The sequence below is a fragment of the Sardina pilchardus genome, chromosome 15, assembly GCF_963854185.1.
Source record: "Sardina pilchardus chromosome 15, fSarPil1.1, whole genome shotgun sequence".
Classification (NCBI taxonomy): domain Eukaryota; kingdom Metazoa; phylum Chordata; class Actinopteri; order Clupeiformes; family Clupeidae; genus Sardina; species Sardina pilchardus.
Window position 1 is genome coordinate 28,985,513 of NC_085008.1, and position 27,980 is coordinate 29,013,492.

The window sequence follows — 27,980 nt, forward strand, 5'->3', positions numbered from 1 at the left end:
GTTGCCTGGTGGACGCGCGGGTTAGTGGACGCTGGGCCGTCTGTCACATGTCAGGCCAGGGTGCGAACGGCCATCTGAGTCCCCATTAAGGTTTCCAGCTGGAGGGGTGCACCTCAGGGAGTTCACGTGTGTGTGTGTGTGTGTGTGTGTGTGTGTGTGTGTGTGTGTGTGTGTGTGTGTGTGTGTGAGAGGAGGGGTGCACCTCAGGGAGTTCACGTGTGTGTGTGTGTGTGTGTGTGTGTGTGTGTGTGTGTGTGTGTGTGTGTGTGTGAGAGAGGAGGGGGGCACCTCAGGGAGTTCACGTCAAGGGGCCCTTTCAGCCACAGGCCAGAGAGTGGGAGAGAGAGAGTACACAGAGAGGAAACGGAGGAGAGAGGGAGAGAGAGAGAGAGAGAGAGAGAGAGAGGCAATGGAGGAGAGAGAGGGAGAGAGAGAGAGAGGGAGAGAGAGGCAATGGAGGAGAGAGAGGGAGAGAGAGGTAATGGAGGAGAGAAAGAGGGAGAGAAAGGCAATGGAGGAGAGAGAGAGGGAGAGAGAGAGAGAGTTAGAGAGGGAGTAGACAGAGAGGCAATGGAGGGGAGAGAGAGCGAGTGTGTGTGTGTGTGTGTATGTGTGTGTATGTGTGTGTATTTGGGTAGGTGAGTTAGTTCACCTGTGACTGGGAATGAAGCCGTTGAGATGGATGAGAGTGGGTTGTTCATGCTCAAAGACTCCTGGGTCACTAGCCTCTCTACCTACAAAGGCCACAGTGTAGCCTAGAGGAGAGACAGCCTGCTCAGCTGCTGTTCATCTGTGTGTGTGTGTGTGTGTGTGTGTGTGTGTGTGTGTGTGTGTGTGTGTGTGCGTTAGGGGAGTGGGCAACTGAGACAAGTGTGAACCTGTACTGGTCCAGTCAGCTGTCAGCATGAAGGTGTGGGTAATTTCACTTAAATGATGGAGCGCCAGTTTAGTTCAGGGGGCTCAATTGACTGGAAAGAGTACAGACAGAGGCACACACACACACACACACACACACACACACACACACACACACACACACACATGCACACACAGCAATACTGTAACCCAGCTCATGCACACAAACCAGCCTATGGTGGGCCTCAGGAGTCAGTGTTAAAGCCAGTTCAAACACAAGATCCGCGACGAGACGAGCTGCAACATTCTAAAACCCAGCGACGTTCTAAAACTCTGCAACTAAGATTTGACATGTTGAATGTTTAGCGACGGCTTGCAACTGCTTGCAACTGCTTGCAACTTTTGATTCACACCGCCGCAACTGCTCTCCGCAACCGTCTCAGACCGTCGCGAATCTTTGGTTTGAACTGGCCTTTAGACTACAGCGGCCTTCTCCCAAGCAGCCATAAAGTGGCATCTCAGCTACACAGTTGAGACATGGCTTAAGTGGGCAGCTCCTCCTAAAGCTGTTGACAGTTTTGTCAGGTCGCTAGAAGAGCATCATTCCCCCACCCACCCACCATCCCACTCGCAAAAAAAAAACCTTAGTCTATCTGCTGTGATGTCATGCCTCACTTTTCACCGTGACTTACGGGACGCTGAGAGGGTCAAAAGAGAGGGAGAGACAATCAACGTGCAATAGAATTTCCAGTGAGTAAATCTGGAGCGTGATTAATCACGGTAGTTTAGTGGCAATTAACTGACAGGGCTAATCTAGCCTGAGAGGTTAGGGTCTCAGCACTGCAGGGACTGCTGAGGAGAGTGAGCTTGACTTTATGGGACGTTTTAATTGAGATTCCTGCTCTTGGTGGGGGGTGAAGAAAAAAAAAACCTCAAACATATCATCAACCGAAAGGAGAACACCAAACACCTATTTCCTCCCTCGAAGGTGAAGGCCATTGGAAGATGAATGAAGCGTCAGGCATGCAGACAGTATCGATAATGTAATATCACAGCCAGCGGCCGTAAAAAGAATAAACCTGCCAAAATGAAGCCATTTCAAACCTTTGCACTCACGACTGTGTCAACTAAATACCTGACAGTAAAACAGCTTGACAATAGCCCGTTAATATTTCAGCCACTTATTTCTAGCAGTGAATCTAGACAAAAGATGCTCACAAGGCTACTCCAGACGATGATTATTTTGCCAAGAAATAAATTATTTTCACAAAAACACAGCTTAAAGAAAAGCTCGTCCCTACGTCATCTTTTTTTGTCTTGACTTCAAACTGCCAGCAGAGAGCAGAACTTCCATGATCTCGATTTACCTCACCTCAAATCTGCAACGTCAAAAACGTCACTTTTGATATAAAAACAAAACAAAATGGAGGGAGAGAACCAGAGAGAGAGAGAGAGAGAGAGAGAGAGAGAGAGAGGGGCACGGTCACATCAGCGTAAAAAAAGGCGCAGGCCTCGTGGGGTCCCGGAGTCTGCCAGCCGAGGTTTGGGCGTGTAACCTCTAAAGCTGAGTGACAGCGCCTGGGTGACACACTGGCCCTGGCTGTCCTCGCTGTTATTTGTGCAGGCTGGGGGGGGGGGGGGGGGGATATGGGGGGGTAGGGCGGGCAGACGGGGTGCTGGGGGTCAGCCAAATCAGTTCAGGATCACTGCCACAAAGGTGTGTTTCAGTGCCACTAACATGGCACCTGTCAGAGCCAAGCAGCACTGACAGGGCTGTGTGTGTGTGTGTGTGTGTGTGTGTGTGTGTGTGTGTGTGTGTGTGTGTGTGTGTGTGTGTGTGTGTGTGTGTGTGTGTGTGTGTGTGTGTGTGTGCGTGCACTTGGCCACGGACCGGCAATGCTGCCTGTCGCTATAGGACTTGTCCTCACCATCTGAGAACAACAACCAAAGGCAGGTTGGGTAGTCTGTGGAAGACATTTACATGTGCCAGTGAGTTTCAATGTTTGCCTGTGGTTTAGACCGAAAAGTGAAAATCTATTTCCTAAACTAGGCAATACCCAATACTTCTTTTTGCAAAACATTGGATGCAGATATTCTATGTAAAGAAAAATAAAAGCGGTTAAGGAGGGGAAAGTATATACACTGTAAAATGTGTCTGTTAATTTACACCCAAATTTCAACATGATGAACATGTTATTTTTAATAACTGCGCCTTACTGTATTTTTTTAGGGAATGTATGTTAAATAACACCTCACTTTTGTTATTTAACACCTTTTTGTTAAATAAAACTCATAATCTCTTTGGCAGAGTATAATAACATGTTCAAACAGTATTTTTTGCATCTGGGAAGAAGCTCTAAGCAGAAGAAGGCTCCAACGAACCCAACGAACACACGGGGAGTCGCATGTTGGAAGATCACTGATCAAAACCCTCATTAATCTAAAGGCCATATTGGGTATCCTGAGTCACTGCCATCAGCACAGAGCAAAGCATGAGGCTGGTTTAGCGGATGGACACACAGACTCTCGTCCTCCAAATCAGCTGCTTTAATGACGTCTCAAGACAGGCTCCACTCTGGGCTCTGATGCCGTTGGAACAGATCCAATAAAAAAGCATTCAAAAAGCACCCATTCAATAAAAAAAGCATTAAAAAAAGCACTCATTCAATAAAAATGAGACACACACACACACTACCAGCGAAGTCTTTAAAATAGGCACAGTCTAATAAATATAGACGGCATCTACTTCACACACACACACACACTACCAGCGAAGTCTTTAAAATAGGCACAGTCTAATAAATATAGACGGCATCTACTTCACACACACACACACACTACCAGCGAAGTCTTTAAAATAGGCACAGTCTAATAAATATAGACGGCATCTACTTCCCGTCATCAGGATCTGGCAAAGGGGTGGACAGGGGCGGAGAGGTGTGGAATAGCTCTAAGCCCATCCCTCAGTCATTTCCTCACAGACTGACAGGTGACATGTCAAAAACAATAACAAAACAAGCTGATGACAGACACCTCTCCATGTCAACCTTCCTGTACCTCCGGCTAATTTATCTTTTCTCCCCTCCTCCTCAATGTCTCTCTCGCTCTTTCTCTCTCTCTCTCTCAGCATTCCTTCCTATCTTAGCAGTGATTCCTGTATGTCATAAAAAATAAAAAATAAAAAAAATGTTTTGGATTTAATATGTAACTAATACCTTAACTTGACTAAATAATAGCTTGGAAATAAACTCTAGAGCATGTGTAGAGGAAATGTGACAGATAGGAGAATAAATTCAAAGCGATGCACACCGTTTGCCTATAAGAACAGACAACTGGCATTAAAAGAACATTTACATGTGGCCAATAGACAAGAATGCTATGCTCAGCAATTTGAACTTTTTCTTAAATTTACCCTCCAAACATGAATGTAAATAAAATGTGGATCTGTACTATTATTATATTTCCATGTAATGGATTGGGAAATGTAAAGAAATGGTTGTAATACAGAAAAAGACAAAACACGTTTCATTTTCACAGCTCTAGGCTGACCCAAAATGGCACTGTGCTGTATCCTTCTGACACCCTTGAAGGCTGCGTGTAGCTTCATGTCTGAGAGAGCAGGCGGTTTTCTTCCCCTTCCCCAGCTTCACAAATCAGTCATCCCAAGTAATACGAACAGCATTTACAAGCGGCAAAATGACAGTTGTGTTATTGTTGCTCTCCCTCTGTTAGTTTTACCCAAGGCAAGGGATGTACTTTGAGACGCTAACTGACAACATGATGCTCGGCTGTCCTTCTCTCTGGTCGAAAATTAGTAGTCAAGCTCTGGATGTCTGCATGAAGGGCTGTTGCCAAAGACACAGAGAGCCAGCTAAGCAGCGCAATAGGTGTCTTAGCCAAGAGCTGCTTTATTGCCTCTGCTCTGAGGTTGAAACTGGGGGTCAGACCGAGGCCTCTGTGCAAGCAGGGAGCCCGGCCTGCTATCGCTATAGTGATCTGAACATTCGTATATTCAAATAAGACAGGGGGTCAGATTCGGCCGCAGTTCATCTCCCGGTACACCCATAATGTTTTTACGCGTTATGATTATGAAGCCGGGGCCTGAGGTTCCAGAGGAAAAAAAACAACTCCAACAGGGATGCAGCTGGAGCAGAAAACAAACTTATTGAGGGATCACTTTTTCCCCCTCCTCCTCCTTCTCCACAGCTGAAACAACACTGGTTCTTGGAGGGGAAAGCCTTTGTGTAATTGGTAATCACTTTGACACCCGGCCAAGGAAAAGAAACAGTGCAATGCGTCATAAAAGGCCCAGTCTTTCCCCGAACTTCTCATGGATATCGCTCCACAACTGGGCAACAGGAAGATCAAGGGCTAGGAGGTCTGAAGGGCCAGTGCAGTTGAAATGAATAGAGGTCTGATTAAGACAGTCGTTGGGGTATTAGGGTTAAGAGATAGTAAGCGTGAGTGTGTGTGTGTGTGTGTGTGTGTGTGTGTGTGTGTGTGTGTGTGTGTGTGTGTGTGTGTGTGTGTGTGTGTGTGTGTGTGTGTGTGTGTGTGTGTGTATGTGTGTGTGTGTGTGTGTGTGTGTGTGTGTGTGTGTGTGTGTGTGTGTGTGTATGCTCATTGTCTCTAATGTCACTTTGCCTCCAACCAGTGAGGACAGGAAGTTCGGCCTTCTCACGTGTAGCACAGACTTTTCTGGAAAGAACACAGCAACACAATGGAGGCCCACAAAAAGCGTTGTTTTCAAGGCAAAAGGATTTCCTGCCTACAGTGGTAGTAACGACATTAACAATGTGACCATGAGAGACAGGGATCAACAGAAGGCAAGAGAGGGAGTGCGAAGATTACCTAGATATGGTCAGGCCATTCACAGCGCCGCAGATTATGCAAGTCATTACCTCTCGAAAGGAAACACGTTACTCCAAACAGGAATCAATGCAGAAACCACAATATTGGAAAACAAGAGGAGGAAAATGGAAAGAAAATGAAAAGAAACAAAAGGTGTCCCGCTCCATATTTGAATTATGTGTACCCTTGACCCACAACAATTATCCTTATTCAGATAGCAATTTCTGTCGCCACTTAAAGGGATAATCCGGAGTGAAATGCACTTTAGATCAATTTTTCGGACTATTGGGAGTACATACGTTGAGTTGACACCAAAATCATGTCATTCGGATGTATTTTGAGAAAGTTCGCGCTCACCGTTTTTAGCCAAAACTCGTTAGCCTGGAAGTGACCGGGGCGTGTCCTTTCGCCGCTACAAAACGCTATTTTTATACCTCTTCTACTGTTCCAAACAACACTACACTTACGTGGTAGTGAGTAGAGGTTCCCTAAAGCCAAACCGAAGTATCCGCACGTCTTTATGTGGTCGGATAGAGAGTCCAGAATGAATTTAATCGAGTCCGTACCTTTCCGGAAATGTTAGTAAAGTGTTGTGAAAACGTTGCTAGCTGCAACAGCGACATTTCCGGAAAGGTACTGACTCGATTAAATTCATTCTGGACTCTCTATCCGACCACATAAAGACGTGGGGATACTTCGGTTTGGCTTTAGGGACCCTCTACTCACTACCACGTAAGTGTAGTGTTGTTTGGAACAGTAGAAGAGGTATAAAAATAGCGTTTTGTAGCGGCGAAATGACATGCCCGAGTCACCTCCAGGCTAACGAGTTTTGGCTAAAAACGGTGAGCTCGAACTTTCTCAAAATACATCCGAATGACATGATTTTGGTGTCAACTCAACGTATGTACTCCCAATAGTCCGAAAAATTGATCTAAAGTGCATTTCACTCCGGATTATCCCTTTAAGCTTAACTACACTGCCGAGAGAGCCTTGGAAAACGGATCCAGACAAAGCACACCATCAAGGAAAATACAAAAGGTTGTGGCTTATCATTGCTGAAATACCCGTATCTGTTTGTCAAAGGAAATATCAGCAAAGGGGCCAAAACCCAAGCTTAACTTGCAATGCGGACTCTGAAAAAAAATTGTATATTGTACATTGCCCTTGTTATTGATTAGGCATAGGAAAAATTGCATATCTTACTTTGTCAGTCAAGCATCACCAGTTTTCTGCCATTCCAACAGATCTCCTATCCATCAGCTGTTGAGGCTGAGGACAAAAAGAAAAGACTATGAAAGCATGTGGCTCTAAAAGCCAGACTCGCTTAGCAGATGATCTCATTCCCATCAGTGCTCGTGGTAAGCTGCATAGTGATGCTAACCAACCAAACACTTTCCAAGTGGCAGACGGGCCGAGCTCTATGGATTGCCAACTGTGTGGTGGGCACGTATAGTATGAACTGTGTGGTGGGCGCGTATAGTATGAACTGTGTGGTGGGCACGTATAGTATGAACTGTGGCCTTTGGCTGAGCAGTGACTGTGAGCAAGTATTTTCTTACCGTCTGATGCTGAAGTTCAATGAAATCCCAAGCCCTGCAATATCAGCATAACTGGGCTGCAGTTGCCAACCACTGGACAGCACCATATGTCGAAGCCTGCAGCTATAAATTTGACTTTTAACACCTCTTTCTCACACAAAAGTCACAGACACAGAAACCTCTGCACACGCAGAGACATCTCTGTTGTTTTGGACATTGGAAATGTCACGTCATTTCACATCAGTCCACATCCCCACATCTTTCTTCCTTTATTTCACCAGCAGTCCAAGTGTACCTTTATTTCATTCATACTGTCAATATATATAATATGACCGTGTTGAAATAACTCTCTTCATTTTTACTGTTTAAGGTAAGTAAGTAAGTAAGTAAGTAATATTTATTTATAAAGCACGTTTACAACAGTTCACACTGACCAAAGTGCTGTACATAGTGTAATAAAAATAGGTAAAGAAATAAAATGAAATGACATACAATATACAATGAAATACAATAAAAATAAGATAATAATAATAATAATAAGTAAAATAAAAAATAAATAAATAACAATAATAAACAATAATTTTTACTGTTTAAGGGACATGAATGAAGCAGTTTGGCCTCTTTGCTTACCATCTTATGCTAATTTAATAGGTTTTCATTCAACAGAAGACGCAGCCATGAATAAATCATTGTTGACGTTTTAATTTTTCAGAGAGTTTAAACACACCATCATGAGCAAACATGTCTCTAAACAGCCACGCATGGGCCTCCTGAGAAGAGTTACAAAACTGCATGAATGAGTGCATGGCAGATGAGAGCAAGGAGGACAAAGTGTGTGTGTGTGTGTGTGTGTGTGTGTGTGTGTGTGTGTGTGTGTGTGTGTGTGTGTGTGTGTGTGTGTGTGTGTGTGTGTGAAGTGCAAAAGAGCCAGAGAGGGAGTCAGGCAGCATTATTGTAACAGATAGATCTATTAAATGATCTTTCTTAAAATCAGGAGGCAAATTGCAATAAATACCCTGACCGTCTCAGACATACATCCCTTGGAGTGGCTTGATGGGGTAGGCTATAAAATTGAAAAACATTGGCTTGACAGAGTTAACGGTCTATCCAAGGTACTTGTGATGAACACAAGCTGAAGCTCCAATAATATCAAATATATTGCGGGATAGGAAAAAAAAACATGTAATGACCCTCCATTAACACAGGACATATTACCAAGGCTATAAAACTGATGGATGTACAGCAGACGAAGACTACACCTGAGCACAAATCAAAAGGCATTCATTTAAAAGCAGACCATTTGTCGCCTTTTATGAAAACAGACAAGAGAACCCCCCCCCCCACACACACACACACACAAAAGCACACACACACACACACACACACACACACACACACACACACACACACACACACACACACACCACTTCAGTGTCATACCACTCAGGGACAATTTGGTGTCCACACAGCGCCACAAGACTGATTTACTCCGGCCAGACTCGAGACGGCACTAAAGATGGCCCAGACGATAGGCTAAGATATGACTTGGTTACTCAGTGACCTTTGACCTCCTCCCCATTAAGGCCCCAAAGATTTCTGACCAAAGGCTAAAGATCAATGAACTGTGGGACAGTAATTACCCTTACTTACGGTGGCCCAAGGAATACAATGGGATTTTTATGAAGGTTTGGCCAGTCTGTATTAAACTCATCATAAGAGGGGTAGGGAAAGGAACATGGATCAAAGTGAGAGGTACCAAATCGATAGGTGACCTGGAAAACGCTCTGTTCTTTCCCCTGCTTTAAAAGCTACACTCAAAATCTTGGCGGAGGATTGAATACACTTTAACATAACATATGGCCTAAATAATAAGTCTGGCGTATGTGTTTATGTGGATTAAGAAAGTTTCAGTGTATAAAGTAGGATCGCTGCAGCAGAGACCAGGATGCCATGTAAAAAGGACAGCCAATATTTCCATGAGACCCACCACAGACTGCAAGACCACCGCAGAGACCTGCTCTAAGCCACTTAGTCCTCTGCAATAATGGCAGACAGACGGAGGAGAGAGGGCTATTGGCGTGTGCATGGCCCACGAATGTGACAGACTGGGAGTGGGCCCTCGTTAAAGGTAGCGGTGTATACACACACTATATACATAACTCGTTTTTCCATCAATGTAGGCCTACGCTTGGGTTATTAAAGGGTGGCATGTCTCAAGTGGAGTCTAAAGAAAACCAACCAGGGTGCCGCACACACTGCTCGATGTGCAAGATAGGCTACTCGTCTTGTGTTTTCATGATTCACTCCACCACAGGCGGCAGCACGCTTCATTATGGAGACTCCGCAGGCTAGATGCGCTTTGTTTTGATTAGTGCGCTTCGCTGTCTGGAGAGACAGAAGATGTGAACGGTTCGGGACCGTCACGAATTACGAACAGTGGTCCCGAATCCAGCCCTAATTGTCCCGAAAACGAACAGCTTACTATAGCAGAGTCTCGAGCCTATAGTTATTGTCTGATACATTAAAAACTATTCATTCAAGGTGGTTGACTGCTCATTGCCTGTATCTTTAGGGGAAAAAATGTGTGTAGCAAAACCTACTTGCTCGAATTGATAATAAGCTCATTTTCATTCATTGTTGGCATGGAGGCTCAGGCAGCTCCGGGACCTGATGAACGTGCCGCTAAAAAGCACGAACTAGTGCACAAGTTGCAGCCGTGAGGACAGGGAAAGTTCTGCTCACTGCCCTCCCTAGATGTGACTATTTCGACACAATTAATAAAAACCGAGCATGTTTTGTGACCCTGTTGAGAGTCCATAAATAGAGAGGGTGTTGTTTTGTAGAATCAACCCTTAATTGATTCGTTTGTCTTTTGGTTTGTGTTCTAGGGGTCAATCTCAAGCATACCGTATGTTAAATGGAAAGTCATGTACTAGCCTACATTGTAAAAAATATCTTTATTTTCCTGCTGCCCTCAAACATAGTGCAAATAGTTCCCAAATCGGAGGGGCTGTCACGTTAAATAGCCTAACCCCTGTCTCGTCCCTAATGAAACACACAATATAAGCGAGTACTTGGAATACTTGCGCGCGCACTTCGTCGAGTGTTTACACTAAAACTATTGTCTATACATGTATTGTGAGTTCAAGTTCATGGTCCTATTTAGATGCGCGCCATATTCTGACGAGGGATATCGCAATAGAGTGTAATTCCTAAGGGACCGACAGCAGACTGCCCTGTGTCACCAAAAACGAAAGTTTTTTCATGCAGCGTGAACCACAGAGTTGCCATTCTTTTCCTCTGTAGCCATAGGTTCACATGCAATGTAGTCCAGCAACTTCTAGCCACTGTGGTGGGCTACAACTTTTAAAAATTATGTTATGATCCATTTTGACTTGTATTTATTTCACCTAAAAGCTTGCAAATGGCAGGATAATTGTGAGACGGTCTCTCAGCCTAGTATGTCAAGAGTCCTGCGCGTAGCACGTTGTAACTTCATACGCCCCCTTGTTGGGACAGCGCACTTAGCTTAGGCTACATTCATGCCGCTGGTCGGTCTTTGGAGGTATATATTGTCTGGGCATGCTCTGCAAACATGCTCTTTTTGGCGTTGCTAAACCGTCTACCCTTCTGTACCCGAATGGAACGCTGCGTAATTGTGTGATAATCTACTTAGAGCGTAGGCAGAATGCGCTTATTGATAGGGTACTCGTCCCATGTTAAACTGTAGCCTAGAATTCATTTGCTGACAGTTTTATGTATGCTGACACATACTTAGGCTATACTAGCGTGGCATATCAATCACCTCTAAATACAGGTATGGAATAAAATTGAATACGCCAAACTATTACTTTAACAATTATATATAGGCTATCCCGCTGAAGTCCGGACAGCTAGGCAGGTAACCAGATATTCAAAAACAATACGTAATCCCACAATGCACCGTTCCTCTCCTTACACCATTACCTCATCCCATCAGCCACTGCGAAAGAAGAAGAATCTTCTGGGTGGTCGTCTAGGCAACGCGCCTTATCAGAAGCGTTTGGAACGCCCCTTACTTTGCCTCCAGCCAATAGGAGAGTTCAGGGATGACATCATTGCTATTTTTAGTGCGGCGGCGGTAGCAGATAAGGTTTGCTTCCACGCTGGAAGAGCTCAGAGTATACAGAACTCGCAAGAGAGCAGAACCAAGAGCTAAAGAGTCGCTCAAGTATACGAAAACTTTGAACTTCTATTTACCGACGACCAGAAGAATTTGAAACGTTGCCGTGAAGCCACTTCTAGAGGTTTCTAACCGTTTCTTTACAACCGAGAAACTTTGTCAGAACATTACGTGGGACAAGGAAGACTTCGAAAGTTTCCAAATCAGCGTGCCTGTGGGCACAGGATAGCCTATACAGACGTTCTGATTACAGGAACTCTACAAAGTTACCAGCTCATTCCACTGGGAAACAGAAGACGGACTTGACATCGCTCTCAGTCTGTAAGTGAAAGAAGAAAGTTTTGGTTTCTCTTCTATGTCTGTCAAGATGGAAACTACTTTCTACGATGACTCTTTGAATGCTGCTTTCAGTCAGCACGACAGCACCAGCTATGGATTTACCACCAAAACACTGAAACATAACATGACGCTCAATCTCGCTGACCCTGCCGTTACCCTCAAACCTCACCTGCGCGCTAAAGCCAGCGACATACTGACCTCGCCAGATGTCGGACTGCTGAAGCTGGCGTCGCCGGAGCTGGAGAGACTCATCATCCAGTCTAGCAATGGTCTGATCACCACAACGCCGACTCCAACTCAGTTTCTGTGCCCGAAGAATGTCACTGACGAGCAAGAGGGCTTTGCAGAGGGATTCGTCCGCGCTCTGGCGGAGCTACATCACCAGCATATGCCCAACATGCCCAACGTGCCGAACGTCACCTCGGCCCCACAGACGAGTATCAACAATGGTATGGCACCTGTCTCTTCAATGGCGGGTAGCACTGTTTACACTTCAACCATGCGCGCTGACCCACCTGTGTACGCGGACCTGAACACGTTCAATCCGGCCATCAGTAGCGCACCCTCCGCTGTGCCAAGTTACAGCACGGCTAATGCCATGACTTACACCACCACCCAGCCGATGAGCACAGAGCTCCCCGTCCAGCACCCACGGCTGCAGGCCCTGAAGGAAGAGCCCCAGACAGTGCCGGAGATGCCGGGTGATACGCCGCCCCTCTCCCCCATTGACATGGAGAACCAGGAGCGGATAAAAGCTGAGAGGAAGCGCATGAGAAACAGGATCGCCGCCTCCAAATGCCGGAAGAGGAAGCTGGAAAGAATCTCCCGGCTGGAGGACAAAGTGAAGAACCTCAAGTCCCAAAACTCTGAGCTCGCCTCCACCGCGAACATGCTCCGCGAACAGGTAGCGCAGCTAAAGCAGAAAGTCATGAACCACGTCAACAGTGGATGCCAGCTCATGTTGACGCAGCAGCTGCAAACGTTTTGAAAAACAATGAGCAGAGGCTGTGTGAGAGACTCGATCTGATTAAAGTGTCGGACTCTTAAGGACAAAACTAAAAGTCTGTTTCAGTGAGCCGTGGAGATTTCTCTACAGGTGGCCAATGCAGGGACTGACTGGCCGAGTGCCTCGCGCTCCCTCTGGCGCGCGACGGAGTTCCATCCGCTTGGACTTGTGTGGCTGAACTTCACGAGCTGTCCGTTGGTGGGAACGGCAACGAACAGCATCAGTGACATGTCCTGCGCTGTTTCGTTTTCTTTATGTTTTTGAAAATGAGACTTAACCTTGTTCACTTTGACCAAGTTGTGCATGGACCTAAGCTTCGAAGAGCTGTCCCAGTATTAGATGAAAAGATGAGAAACAAGAACTGCAATAGACATTAGCTGCCTATGCTGTCGCGCCAGTGGGAAGGCGTGTCAACAGTCTGAATCTTTTGATAAAAGCTGCCTGACTTCTAAGTTACAATGTACTTTTAATTTTCAAATTGTATTAAATTTGTTTTCTTTAAGTTAGAGGAGCTTCAAAAGTTATTTCTCTTTTTCTAAAGTCGTTTAATGGGGTTTCACTCATTATTATTTGTATATAAGATCAACTGGGAGTACTTAAGTTTACCATTTGTAATAAATACAGTATAATTTTTTAAGTTTGTTTTCTGACCACCTCAGAAACTAATCATTATTTAAGAACTGTAATAAACTATGTTCAACCATGCAAAACTGTACTTGCCTATTTGATTGTGTGTGTGTGCGTGCGCAGAAAACATGTTTGTACATGTTTAAAGAGCCTTTGTAGCACCAGGTAAATTCCAATTGTTGCTCTTTAGTTAGGTGTCAAGAAAATTATATTGGAGCACTCATTGCACAGCCTAATTGAAAAGCATACATCATTTGAATCATTTAGATTTTTGGAATCCTTAAAATATGCTAGCCTACCATTCACGATCAGATATAGGTAAAAATCAACCACAAAAGCCACTCATTTATCATAACGTATTAGTGCCATGGTGTTGCTCTGTAGTTTAGTAGTTTCATAGTAAAGTTGCCAAATAAATTGAACCCAACAAATGCATTTATCAGATCTGCTGTTGAAATGCCACCATAATCCACTAATTGAAACCAAACTTATGTCGTTTACTTTGAGGATCTTTGAGTGGCCTAGTCTACTTGTTTTGCTCAGGACACAATCTGAGGTTAAAGAATAATTTACGATATGTAAATAACTTAATTATCTTAAGCAGCACCAACAGAAAGAAATAGTCTAGTTTACTATTTGCCATAGACAATACTTCTCAACACTTAATATGCTAACGAAACCATTCTTTTACAACTTTTCAACACATTTTGTATTCAGGTCAAGAATTTACATTAATATTGATCACAGCATAAATCTGCTTTGATTTCGATGCCCAAACTTGGGAAAACATGACATCATCCCGGAAGGTACTTCCTAACCATATAAGGGAAGAGAGAGGTCGGAAGACCTACGTCACATCAGCAGCTAGTGGGCGTGTTTTACGGGAAGTGGAACTCCTCGCTCGATCTCCAGCACTGGCCCACAGTCTGTCGTACTCCTTTCATTTCTAGGGACATTCTTCTGGATTGTTCTGAGTGTGTTTCAAACCAAGCCACACAAAACAAAACTGAAGATAAGATAGTGTTCCCAAACTTTCTCGTGTAGCCTATTTAGGCCTATTATATGCTACGTGACAGTAGCCTATTATCTTGAATATAAACGCCTAGGAAAAGCGCACCCCATGGCATTTAAAATCTTTAATTACAACTGAAAAATTATCACGGGGAACATGGATGACCCTTTTTTACAGTGAAAACATGTACAGTATGATAAGTAAACGTAGTTTAAGCCTATGTTGTTTACCAAGATTGCTTGTCTTGATGTATGGTTCTTCATTAAAAGGCTATCTGTAATGCCATAGACCAAGTTATACTGGTTTGTATATTACTGTATGTAATTTGTTTATTTTAACTAAGGTATTGATCATTGCTATTGCAATCCATTATGTTTAGGTCTCTCTCAGTCTTGGAAATGGCATACTGTATCTTGTGAGTTTGTGATGGGCTATTGGCTAACACTAAATTACAGCCTATTATATGAATATGTAAAATGCAGTGTTTGTATTTATCATAGTAAAACTCATAAATGCTGCTTAATTCCTATGTTGTTTTACATTGAGATGTTCAGATGTTGCCTGAAATCTACACATACAAGTGTTGCCAAACCTGAATTATGTTTATATATGATATATATGATCCAGGAGCTCAAACACAAACATAAAACCACATCATAGTAACAGTCATTAGAGACCATATTCACCACCTCACACATGTGTGTAAGTGTATCAACTTAAAAAAAAAAAAACCTCATATATGTATTTTTAAAAAATCATCCCTGTCATAAATATGAGAGGGGGGTAATGTTTGGAATACTGAATAATATAGTCTGTGCTCTCATGTAACAGCAATAAGCCTGCCTTGTCTGTTTACCTGGTTGCTGTGGGGATCTATCAGGTGCGCACAACACAATGGCAAAGGTGAGCACCTGAAACAGCTACTGTTCAGCCTACGGTAGGGATCATACAGAAAGCAGGTGGATTAACATGTCTCACTGAAACCTCTGAGGAATTCACACTGCACGGCTCATTCAACAGTCATGTCCTCGACCACAGCCACGGTCAACCCATACGCTGTTGAGGTCATTAGGACAATGAAGGGGGAACTGGTGGGAAGTATTTTGAACACGGAGGAGTTACTCAACCTTCTTGTTGACCACGGCATCATCTCACATGACCAGCGGCTGACCGTGTCCAGTATCCAATTGCAGGAGGAAAGAAACACCAAACTGCTTGACACTGTCATCTCTCGTGGCGAGCGGGCTTGTAGGATCTTCTTCTACCCCTGTTTGAATAGGGCAGAGCCTGACCTGTACCGGACCGTGAGAGCTTATGTCGGGAGCGTGAACGAGGGCGTCCGTGATGCTCGCAGGCAGCTGATAGGATACTTGCTGGAGCGAGACCACCAACAGCCAGCGACAAACACACAGCACTCAACGCTTAAAAAAAGCTCCCTTAAAACACCTTCAAAAGTAAGCAAAAAGCTCAAGGCAAACGAGGCAGAGGTAAAAGAATGGGTGCCTTTAGAACCTCCAGGGGAAAAACCTGGTCAGATCTTCGCAGCTGTCACCAGCGGGGATCTGAGCCTCCTGGCGGAGCTTTTAGAGGGCAGAGATGTGAACGCCGTCAGGCAGGACTCGGACTGCCTTCTGCACGTCGCTGCGGAGCATGGTCAGCTGTCCGTCCTGGAGTTCCTCCTGCAGAATGGTGCCAAACTGGACACCAGGGACCAGCAGGGCCGCACTGCCCTGCACAGAGCAGCCTCGAGGGGCCAGGCTGCTGCTGCCATGGCTCTCGTGATGGCGGGGGCTGACATCTACACCCGTGACAATGCTTCAAACACGCCGCTTCACCTAGCGGCACGGAATGGCCACCAGGACACCGTGCAGGCCCTGGTGGAGGAGGAGGGCAGGCATCTGAGGAAACACACCACGTTCCTTCACCTGGCAGCAGCGCAGGGCGACTCTGAGGTGGCAGACGTGCTTCTGAGGGTAGGGGCAGAGGTGGATAGTAAAGATAGCAGGGGGAAAACGCCACTGTTTCACGCGGTCAGCCGAGGCAATGAGAGGACCGTTGCCGTGCTCCTGCAGGCAGGGGCCCAGGTGGACTCTGACGCTATGGCCAGTGCGTTTGACCTCAACAGCAAGTCCATGCTGAGACTACTGCTTCAGAACGCACAGGGGAAAATGACGTCCGAGTCCATGAACTCGGCACTGTTCAGAGCGGTGAAAAGGAACCTGGGTGGCATTGTCTCAGCTCTCATAGACAGTGGGGCTGATGTCCACTCCCAGAACAGCCAGAGCTACACTCCTCTGCTCCTGGCTGCTGAGCTAGGAAACACGGACGCTTTCAAGGCCTTGGTGGAGAACAAAGCCAACCTGGAGGCACGGCTGACTAACTCATCAACGGCCCTACACCTGGCCGCCCAGAGTGGGAATGTGACCATCACACAGGTGAACAATGTTTGATAAATAAACTTTTTGGGAGACTGCTGGAATGTACATGGACTTTTAAAGCTATAACTTGAATGCAGTACATTGTCAGACACATTTGTTGAAGGCAACCTACAAACATATGTTTAAAAGAAATAACTTTAAAACACCAATAAGTAAAGTCTGTGTAGTAAGTTAGTATATAATCATAATAATATTTATATTATTGTGAAGCTATTGACAGCTATTCACAGTGAAGAATCCCATATTATCTTTATTGTTCTGGTCCACCATACTGAATAGTGCATTAACTTTGTATTGCTACTGTTGGTAAAAATATTGCATATCTCAATTCCACTTTCTCGCACTACAGATGCTGCTAGAAAAAGGGACTGGACCAGACATGGCTGGACCTAAAGACCAGACCCCCTTGCACATGGCTGCCCTGCATAACCAGCCTGCACTGGTTGGCCTGCTGCTGCGTGCTGGGGCTCAGGTGAACGCCGTCACTCACGACGGACACACCGCGCTCCACCTCGCCAGCCAGAGAGGCCACTCCGAGGTGGCGACCCAGCTGCTGAGGGCCGAGGCTGACGTGAGCGTGCGGGACAAGGAGGGGAGGAGCGCTCTGCACTGGGCGGCTGTCCGGGGAGAGACGTCGGTGATCAAGCTGCTGCTTTCAGCCGGGGCGGACGTCAGTGCCGCGGAGAAGGAGAAGAAGAGCTCGCTGCACCTGGCAGCCATGGACGGGAGGGCCGAGGCCGTGTCCACTCTGCTGTCGCTGGGGAAAGCGCGCGGGGAGGCCAGAGACATGGACGGCTGCACTGCTCTCCACTACGCCTCGGCCAATGGACACGTGGACGCCGCGACGGCCCTCCTGTGTGCTGGGAAAAACAAGAACGTGGACAGCAAGAACGCGTGGAGGAGGACGCCACTGCACGCAGCGTGCGAACAGGGCCACGAGGCGCTAATGGAGCTGCTGCTCGGCGCCGGAGCCAAGATCAACGGCACGGACAGCAATAAGGACACGCCACTACACTGTGCCTGCCGTGCTGGCCACCTGGCCATTGTCCAAAAGCTTGTAAACTGGTCACACAAAGAGAAGGCAAACCTTCAGGCCACAAATAATGTGAAGAAAACTCCTTTACAAGTGTCTGAAGGTGGAGATATGTTAAATCACACACACATTGCTACTCTGCTGAAGAAGAAAATGTTTTTGATCAAATGAAACACAAAATTTTTTGCTTCTGCCATCTGAATATTTGTAGTCTTTGTAAATTTAGCATTTCATTGGTCAGTTGTAATCAATTGTGTACAAAAATAATCTAAAAATAAAATGTTTTTTTTACGGATAATATAGTCGGTTTGGCTCAATACTGTCATAGTGTTTCAATCAAATATAGGCTAAGTATGGTCCTATAGATTCATTGAAAGCAAGAGGAAACAAATAAGTGTGTTTGCTACTGTTCGTCGCCAGATGGCGACCTGTATCCAAGATTGCCTATCTTCTGTCAGCTGACTTTCGAAAGAGTCACGTGAACAGTTGTTGACAATTTCAAAATGATAGACCACCACAACCAGCAGCATGGCTAGGAACGAGGAAAAACAGTATGGGAGACTGAATCGGTTGTGGATTCAAAAACAGAGAGAAGGCAAGTTAAAGTAGTAGCAAGTTCTAGTTATTCCAAGTCATCCTTACCAAAGTTCAATTCTAACGTGCGTTGTTAAAGGGAGCACAAAACAAAACAGGGCTAGTTAGCTAGGGAGCTAGCAGGGTACTGGGTAGTGTTGATGCTACTGACTGCTACAGTCCCTTTTTGCATATTAAATCTGGACGGTGGGGATTAATATGAATGCATTATTTCATACGATAATATACATAATACCAGCCTTAGTTTTAGATTCACATTTCTTATAGCGAATCTTGCTGCTAGTCTCCTGTTCTTCGAATTCCATGCAGAGGCTTCGCAGCGCTACCATTACATGCATGCTGCTGTAGGCTACTTACAATGCATTTTGTGAATCTCAGCCTGCATTCCTTCACGACTACTGGAGGACGAACGCATCTAGCCTGGTACCACCCAGACATTCAGAATTGCACAATTTGGGGTGGGTCTGGAAAGGTTTATTGATGATTGACTTGCGACTTCCAGCAGGGGCGTAACTTGGAGGGAAATTAAACTTAAATTGGAACATACATTAAACTCTTGTGTGTAGCAGTGTTGTAACGAAAGTTGCAGTTAAATGCAGTTGTTTACTCGGTTCCAAAGAAATACATGCCAAGTCAGCAATTGTATTTGCGTGCCCGTGTTTCAGGGACATTAAAATGGACTTCAAAGGCCTCTTGGCCAGACGCACTTGCAGAGCAAATCCCAAATTTGCTGAAAGTTCGTTCCCAGGCTAGAACGTACCCATTGGGTAGGCCCTACTTGTTCACTTATCCTCTCTCTCACTCTCACTCTCTCTCTCTCTCTCTCTCTCTCTCTCTCTCTCTCTCTCTCTTTCCCTCTCCCTTTTTTTTTTAATTCACCAGAGGGCCGTATCAAAGATGTTCAACGTAGACCAAAACTTGTGAGTGGGCTATTACTTGTTAACAGCAATAAATGAAAATAAATCACTGTAACCACTGACAAAAACTGTTACCAACTTTACTCTCCCTTGATTGCATTGCAGTCAACACTGAACTCCGTTACTGCTGTAAGAAAGTGGATGCCAAACATCAAGGATGAAATCGAATACTACTTGCAGGTAGGGTAAACATTATTTGACACTAGTTGAATGCAGTGCACTTTGGGCTCACATACAGTACAGCACACGTCTGCCATCTAGCGGTAGATTATCTAGAAAGGCAACTAGCATGCTCTAGTATTTGAGTTTGGGGTCAATTGAAAGCGTCTATTTCCTCTCGGCCTAGTTGATATGAACTGTTGCATAGTGATGCATGGGCTCCTCTGTGCTGCATCTGAAACAGTGAGTCACTTCCGTAGTGCTCACGACGTCACTGACCGAAAACAAGGATGAGGTTTTCCCAAAAATGACAAAATGATTCTCTTCTCAGTTTAGGTATGTCACACTGCTCTACATTAGGTTTCCAAGTGGGTAATAATAAGATATGTTTACCATTTTCCCCTTAATGTCACCCCATCCCGCCTCTGTACTGAATTTATTTTCTCACGGTAAATTCTGTAGAAGGTTGCCACAGCTGTTATTGTAAAGTTTCCATCTGGGTTGGTCGTCATTGTGGTACCGGTAGTTCATTTTGAGCTGAGTAAGAAATACCGTTGAGAAAAGCATACATTAACCACACAAATTCCTCCTCTGGGTGCAGCAATCCCAGCTGTCTCACTATCCGGAGAGGAAGATTGCAGAGTTCAAGCTGCACATCGAGGAGTTGGAGAGGGAGTATAAACGCTTCCTCAATAAGCTCCGTGCTCTCGACCCATCCCATAAACATCATCCCTGGACACCCAGAGCCTACGCCAAACGCAGACAGGACGCCCCTGATGCCCCTTATGGTAGATCACCTTTGGTTTGTGTTTGAAAAGTCTCGCTTACTGCAGTGTTCATTCAAACTTCACAACCTTTGATGATCATATCCTATTGTTCATACTATCCTTCATAATATTTGATGATCATATCCTACTGTTCATGCTGTCCTGCATAATCTTTGATCATATCCTATTGTTCATGCTGTCCTGCATAATCTTTGATCATATCCTACTGTTCATACTCATTTCACAATCTTTTGAAATTCAACTCACTGAAATGATTCAGTCTTCTGGTATGTATTAAGAGGCTATCACAAATTATTTCCCTGTCTAGTTTACTCAGCACAACAAAAGAGTGAAAGGGATAAATCATCCATTTTTTTTTTTGTTGGTTACCAGATTGAACTGTGAGTACAGATACCAAGCCAATGAAATGTCAGTTATTATCTACAGTAAGCAGAAGTGTAAAAGTATTGCGATGTTACAAATGACATTGGAGACAGTACCATATTGCTAGTGGAGATACATGTTTCTATTACACATATAATGTATAAACATTACAATATATCATTTTATTATTTTGAAATAGATTATTATTGATTATTTTGTAATATGTTATATTAAGTTAAGAAGAGCGCAACAGAATCGATTGAGCAGTGCTGGGCCGGTCTGAAGAGTGCAATGAAGTGAACCAGTGTGAGGTGGAGTTCAGCTGTGTCACAGCCTCAGGGAAGAAGCTCTTCCTGTGTTATGCTGCTCTAGGATCAAATGCCCCTGTAGTGCCCGTCAGATGGCAAGAGGGTGCAGGACAATCTCACCAGCGGGCTCAGGAACAGCGTTGTCCCTGGTAGTGGTCATTCCTGACATGACATTTGTCAAAATATCTCTCGTTACAGAAAAAAGATTGCGCACACTTGGCCCTGCAGTCTTGACCAGTCAGACGGACGTTGGTGAGGAGGAGCAGTGCTGCAGTGCCAGTGTCCAGCCCCCGCCGGAGCGCAGGGCCAACGTGGACCTGCCCGACCAGGACCAGCCGCTGGCTTTCGACCGGACCAAATTGTCGGTGGTTGTGGCCGGGTGCCGAGGCCCGCTAGTGGGCACGCAGCAGACGGAGAGCCTGGCTCAGCTGCTGTTCTCGGGGCTGCCCAACCTGCACAGCTCCCCTCTGGCGCAGGCCAGAGCAGCTCAGAGGCTCTCGACAGAAGAGACGGGGAAGACAGAGAAAGAGAAGACTTCCTCAGAGACCAAGAGAGCGGAGGATGTGCTAGAGAAGGTTCCCTCAGAGACCAAGAGAGCGGAGGATGTGCTAGAGAAGGTTCCCTCAGAGACCAAGAGAGCGGAGGATGTGCTAGAGAAGGTTCCCTCAGAGACCAAGAGAGCGGAGGATGTGCTAGAGAAGGTTCCCTCAGAGACCAAGAGAGCGGAGGATGTGCTAGAGAAGGTTCCCTCAGAGACCAAGAGAGCGGAGGATGTGCTAGAGAAGGTTCCCTCAGAGACCAAGAGAGCGGAGGATGTGCTAGAGAAGGTTCCCTCAGAGACCAAGAGAGCGGAGGATGTGCTAGGACTTGGCTGCTACTCATCCTCTGATGAGGATTCGTAACGGACTGTCGAGAGGCCCTGTGTCTTTCAGAACGGAGTGCTCCGATGGTGCAGTCTTCAATGGCGCTTGTGTAAGTGTTTGTTTCTCTTTCATGTTGGGGAGGAACATGAAAAATAATATAATACTGACAATAGGGAATTAAATGCTCTCGTGGAAACGATCAGAAAACGCTTGAGTGCTCATAGAGTCGAGTGATTACGACTTGATATTTTAAAAGAAAAAGATGTCACACCAAGCCCAGTCACCCGGTTGCACTCGTAATGGTCTCAGTGGAAGAATAATTACTTGTTGTGGTCTGAAACATAACGAGGGGTTTCACATTGACATAACACTTATGTATGAATCAAACGGTCTCTCACCACAGTAGGTAGCAATCTCTCATCAGAGCAGACCTCCACTCCACAAATCTGCTGATTCAGAAGAGGGTGTGAAGAGACCTCCCTCCCACGCCCTCCCCACCTTCCCCTCCCCCCTCGCTCCTCTCGATAATCATTCAGCTAGTCAGTCAGTCTGAGACAGCAGAGGAGTGGAAGAGCGATGTGATGTGATGTGATGTGATGTGAGGCACGACCACAGCTCCTAACCTCGGCTTCTCTCCTCTGCTGTGGGGAGCGACTTCGGGGAAATGCTCTGTGCTCTGTCATCTCAGCTGTTGTGCCTGTTCAGCAGCAAGTGTTGCGTGCTGCAGCAGTACTGACTGTGCTGCTGGTGGCGGTGGTGGAGGACGGGATGGGCAGGATGATGCATGTTGAGGTCTGAGTCTGACTAGGACCCCCCTGGCTGTCAGTTGAGGTGGTGGCCTGGGTTTCCTCAGGTGCTTGCAGGAGAAATGAAACCTATGGTGTGTTACGCCATAGTTACTAGTATGGAGGGATTTTGAGTTTCACTTGAAATTCACTTTTTCCATCATTGTCATTTTGGAGAAATGAAACTTAATTTTGGGGGGGCATTTTAGACCTGATTATGCCGATAAGTGGATAGAGATGCGTGGGTAAAGAATAAACTTTGTCATGAAACCTCTGATTACTCAATTATTCAAATTAATGTCTGCGCTTGTATATTGCTTTGTGGTCTGTGTTGTGCAATGGGGGGTTCTGGTGTGTAAGTGCATGCCTCCCACGGTAGTTTCACATCGTTAAAGCATGTTAGGTAACACTTTATATTATAGCATATAGTGTGTGTGTGTATATATAGGATAAAAGTGTCAGCTAAATGCACACATAAATAAATAGTTTTCTGCACTTACAGATTTCGATGTGCAATAGGGAATGCTACAATACTCAAATGTCAAAGTGTGCATTTCTTTTGTGAGAAACAACTGTACTGTGGGGAGAGGAAGCCGGCACTCCAAAGTTACTGTAACCCACTTATTGAGGCAGTACTCAAATCTAAAGGGGAAATTAAAGTTTTAGTTACCAACACAAAACAACCAGATTGATATAGTTTTATATGTTCCTACAGGCAATTAAGCAAACCAGTGGCATAGTTTATGATGACTGTGGCTTTTCATATTCTAACCGTAAATGCAGCTTTACTAGAGTTCAGTAACATAAGCAGAATAACGGACCTGATACATATTGGAGTACATGTACAGAGCATGTTGCCAGTGTTTTGGTACATGGCCTCTCTGATGCAGTGGAGTAAGCTCGTTAAAACTGAGTGTATCTAGTACTGGGTGCCTTAACTGCCTTTATATGAGTTCTGTGACGATGCAAACCAAATTTCCTGCTTGAATTCATCTTGAAGGTGTCTGCTATTGCTCAATATAGTGCATGCAACGCAATAGTATATTTTAGCTACCGTTTGACACAGTGGAATAAGACTATTCAAATACAGAGTACCTGCTGCCCTTGTCTCAGAATTTAGGTTGTTGTACTAAATTATGGCTGAGTCTGCATGATTGCCTCTTTCCTCCTTGGCTGATGATGACGATGTTGTGTTTCCAATTACCCCATAACTAGATGCAAAAAAGGGACCGCAGTAATAATTCCAGGGAGCTGGTCTAGACACTTATGGAAAGGTGTCATTGTGCCAGTGTGTCACTCAGTGCCTCTATAGCCCCATTCTAGAATTCTGAAAACGTCTAGTAAAGGAAATGCAGGAAATCCTCTCTCAGTGTGAGCAAGGGACACAGGACCACTTTTGGGGCAAGTCATCATTAACCTGTTCCAGTAAGCTCAGGCATGTCTATGCATCGGGCTATAGGGGGCATTGAGTCAGGGCAGCATCTCTCTCACTCGTCTCGGTTAGACCGCGGCGTACCCCACCGCCCCCTCCCTCTCCAGCAGAGCGCTCGCTGTTCTCACGCACCCCCCACCACTCCACTCCAGCACACGCTTGCAGACAGAAAGACTGAAAGTACATTGTCACACTCTTTAAACTGTTTAATGTGGCAAACGTAGTCCGCCAGATTTTTACCGAAACTGTTGCTTCGATTGTGCTGCAGCAATGTTTACAAACACACATGCATACTCCTTCAAGAGCCTATGCTAATGGTTAGATATTAACACCGAAAACTGATCTGTGTCAGGCAGAGGTAGCCAGAGACAATGATTTAAAATTATTTTGGTGAAATATTGCAGATATCGACATATGATTTATCTAAGGCATGTCAACCAGAAAGCATACAGTCATTTTTTTTCCAAAAGCCACTTCAAAAAGGCAAAACAGATCCTAATCAGCCAACTCTAGCAATGACACGTGGCCAATGTGACACATCTAATACGGAAAAAAAACCTGTTTGAAACAATTTGAACTAACAAAAATACGTTGTAATCAGAGGTAAAATATCTCAAAAGTGATTTCTGTCCAACAATGTTAAACTGCATTCAGTCGACTCTAGCAATGACAGATGTGGCCAATGTGACACATCTAATACGAAAAAAAGAACAACTATTTGAAACAACTTGAACTAGTGAAAATACATTACAATAGTAGTAAAAAATTCTCAAAAAGAAATTTCTGTCCAACAATGTTAAACTGCATTCCAAGAAAGTAACAGTCATTGATACTCTTTTGCATGCATTGGTCAACACACATTTTTTTTTTTTTTTTTTGCATGTGGTCAATTGACCTAAATAACAGGCACCTTTCCACTGAATGTTGAAAAAGTGGTTGACCTATCAGATTGTGCAGACAAGTAGACCGTGCATCGTGAGACAGAAGATGGTTGTGGGAGGAGCCGGGGGCCCAACAGAGAGACCACAGCTTGCTTTATACATAGGTGACAAGACACACTCACCTCAGAGAGCACAGTTGCTAACACACACACACACACACACACTCGTGGATGGGAACATGGCAGGCCGGCAGCCTCAGATGTTCCTGGTGGACGGCGGAGACAACAGGCAGATGCACCCTCCGCCATACCCGCCCAGGATGGAGCCTGGCACCGTACCCTGCTGGACCTTCCCGCCCGCCCGGCAGAGAAAGAGAAGCTGGACGAGCAGCTGCAGCGCAGGCTCTGTCCCGGTCACTATCCTGGTCATGGTCTTGGCGCTGGTCTTCGCTGCACTGGGACTGGGAGCCTACGAGATCCAGAATCTGCAGAGCCAGCTGGCAAACCTGACAAAGGTGAGTTCTGTGGGGCTGGCTGGAGAGGGACTCACAGGCTTGTTGTTCATCCTCTGGAGCTCTGGAACACTTTGCTTGTTCTGGACCAGGACAGTCAAACTTTGTAAACTTGTAATGGTAAACTGCAAATAGCATGCACAGTATAAGTTAAAAGTGGAAAGATCTTTTTGTGTGTGTAGGTATTTTTGGGTGAAAACGTGACTGTGTGACGGTGTGTGTGTGTGGGTTGGATGGGGGAGTGCAGGTGACAAGTGTTAAGTGGGTGATCATTTTAGCATAATGTTGTGCCACAAGACCTTGTGGGGGTACAGGCAGCTGAATGGAATTTCTATGCAGGTAGCATTTTGTTGCTCTTCTAAAGATGCTTTGACATTTAAAGACTACAGCCGAGGCAGTACACCAAGCCTGTGGTCGCCCGTCCGTGACAGGATTTCCTGATTCTTGAGACCTCGCACAGCTACTGTGTGTGAAGTGGCTGACTTTCAGATTTCTATCTGATATGCAGTCTACAGAAAGCAAGAAACTAGCCTGTACATTTCATTTGTCCTTGGTGCGTGATGTGCTTTTTTCTTACTTAAGTCATTCTCCTTCTGTTTGTTTGATGGCAGAATATGGATGACACGGCGTCTCAGGGTCACTTCACGGCGCCTCAAAGTCAAATTGGTGGGTATCAATTGATTATCCCTTATTGTATGTTGTTTACAAAGATCACTGGCTGTAGGTCAGGCAAGGGCCACAAGTTTCACATCACCTTTGCCAGGCTGGGCATTGCCCTTTCACACACAAACACGCCCTTTCATCCTTTCATAGAAAAACAAGGGAGACCAAGAATTCTAAAAACTGAAGAAAATGAAGCTGTAATTGTCAACTCTTTTATCCACACCTTCTCAACCATATTGCACAATAACTGAAGGCATCAGCTAAACAACTTAAATTGTCCAACTTTCAGTCTTCAGACTTAGCCAGCAATCTCCTTTAAGACATTGGCCTGTTCTTGAGATGTATTCAATTTTATGAGTTCAAGTGCCTACATTTTGGTTTCATATATTCTGTTGAAACTGTTTTCACTGACAGCCATTATTCCTTTTCCCTCCAGGTTTCCATGGAGACATAGTGCCCACATCTGTAAACAGACAAGCAGCACATGTAACAGGTAAATACCCCCAATCAATAATAAAACAATAATGATGTGTTGTATTCATCTAGTGCCTTTCTCAGACTCAAGGTAACTTTACAAACTCAACACAGGCAAAGCAAGACAAAAAAATGCAGTTGTGATGAGTCTATGCGGTGACGGAAGGTGAGAAGTGTTTCTGAAACAGAAAGGTCTTGAGAGGTCTTTGAAGAGAGGAAAGGAGGGACAGTCACAGAGGGATTGATGGAGGGAATTGTAGAGCTTATAGGGGCCATGGTGCTGAAAGACCTGCCACCCAGGATGGAGAGTCTGGTGCGTGGGACATACAGGAGATTCTGGTTAGAGGATCTGAGAGAGTGGGACGGAGTGTAAGGGATCAGAAGGTCACAGAAGTAAGGAGGAGCAAGGTCATGGAGGGCTTTGAAAGTGAGAAGTAGGATTTTGAATTTGATTCGGTACAGAGCCGGTAACGAGTGAAGCCAAGAAAGAATGGGGTGATGTGAGCAGATCTCAATCTGGCAATAAAGCCTCCTTGAATCAAATCTCCTAACTTTCGCTATCAACATAGCTCAAAAAATGTGATGGATTCAGTGCAACAGTTCCTCCACTTAAAACACTCACTGAATGTCTTATTGTCTCTGCAGTCAACACTGACCAACACCATGGGGCAAAAGGCAAGACGCTGCAGTGGGTGTCGGATCATGGACGAGCGTTCACCGAAGGAGTCGTGTACAGTGAAGGCGGACTCCAGGTCAACAGCACCGGCATATACTTCATCTACTCCCGCGTGGAGATCCTGGGGAATGAGTGTCCCAAGGACAGGACCTTCCTGCACACAGTGTGGAAGAAGGCCTCAAATATGGTCCTCATGAGAGGGCACAAGGCCCTCAGTTGCAAGCAGACTACAAGGGAAGTGTGGACGTCCCACAGCTACTTAGGCGCTGTGCTGATGCTCAACAAACACGACTGGGTTTACGTCAATGCATCTCACCCGAGCTTCATCGATCACTCCAGCCCTCGTGGAAATTACTTTGGACTGTATCAGATCTTCTGAACTTGGGCCTGACTGTTCACTGTCTGTCCACAAATCGAAAAAAAAAAGCACAGTTCGGTAAATTTCTATGTGCTAATGTGTTTTAGCATTAGCATCTAGAAGGGGTAGCATGAAAGTAGCAGTCATGATGATGATGATGAATGTATCTTATTAAATTATTATTTATTTTATCATTAAAGGTTGTTTTTTTTCAAGTTCTTGTTACCTAGCTTACATAAAGGACAAGGCAAATGTGATTTGAAGTGGTAAGTGTAGACACCGCAAGGCTGCAGCAGCAGTTCAGAATATCCTGCTGTTCATGAGATCAAAGATGGTGCTTGTGGCTG

At 45.2% G+C, this 27,980-nt stretch overlaps 5 protein-coding genes across 6 annotated transcripts in view; 4 read left to right on the forward strand and 1 right to left on the reverse strand.

Moving 5' to 3' along the window:
- LOC134101728 (dimethylaniline monooxygenase [N-oxide-forming] 2-like) overlaps window positions 1–27,980 on the reverse strand; it is a 290,189-nt gene that overhangs the window by 172,775 nt on the left and 89,434 nt on the right. The window lies entirely within an intron of this gene.
- Window positions 11,387–13,461, forward strand: jun (Jun proto-oncogene, AP-1 transcription factor subunit). Its single transcript, XM_062556122.1, has one exon. The coding sequence runs from the start codon at window positions 11,762–11,764 to the stop codon at window positions 12,731–12,733; it is 972 nt and encodes a 323-aa protein (XP_062412106.1). The 5' UTR covers window positions 11,387–11,761; the 3' UTR covers window positions 12,734–13,461.
- On the forward strand, window positions 15,413–18,050 carry caiap (CARD- and ANK-containing Inflammasome Adaptor Protein). Its single transcript, XM_062556633.1, has 3 exons — window positions 15,413–15,889; window positions 15,926–16,825; window positions 17,178–18,050. Exons 1-3 carry the CDS (start codon window positions 15,413–15,415, stop codon window positions 18,030–18,032), a joined length of 2,232 nt encoding a protein of 743 aa, XP_062412617.1. The 3' UTR covers window positions 18,033–18,050.
- si:dkey-86e18.1 (uncharacterized protein LOC557342 homolog) lies at window positions 18,355–25,014 on the forward strand. 2 transcript variants are annotated; one of them, XR_009941530.1, is made up of 6 exons: window positions 18,355–18,456; window positions 19,338–19,375; window positions 19,478–19,552; window positions 20,133–20,319; window positions 21,189–21,962; window positions 24,977–25,014. XR_009941530.1 is itself a non-coding variant. In XM_062556768.1 (5 exons), the coding sequence occupies exons 1-5, from the start codon at window positions 18,390–18,392 to the stop codon at window positions 21,890–21,892; spliced, it is 1,071 nt and encodes a 356-aa protein (XP_062412752.1). In that variant the 5' UTR covers window positions 18,355–18,389; the 3' UTR covers window positions 21,893–22,972. The 2 variants fall into 2 exon arrangements, 1 of the variants encoding a protein (XP_062412752.1); XM_062556768.1 differs by lacking the exon at window positions 24,977–25,014 and having other exon boundaries at window positions 21,189–22,972.
- On the forward strand, window positions 25,009–27,770 carry faslg (Fas ligand (TNF superfamily, member 6)). The gene is made up of 4 exons (XM_062556769.1): window positions 25,009–25,465; window positions 26,074–26,128; window positions 26,562–26,618; window positions 27,245–27,770. Exons 1-4 carry the CDS (start codon window positions 25,058–25,060, stop codon window positions 27,652–27,654), a joined length of 930 nt encoding a protein of 309 aa, XP_062412753.1. The 5' UTR covers window positions 25,009–25,057; the 3' UTR covers window positions 27,655–27,770.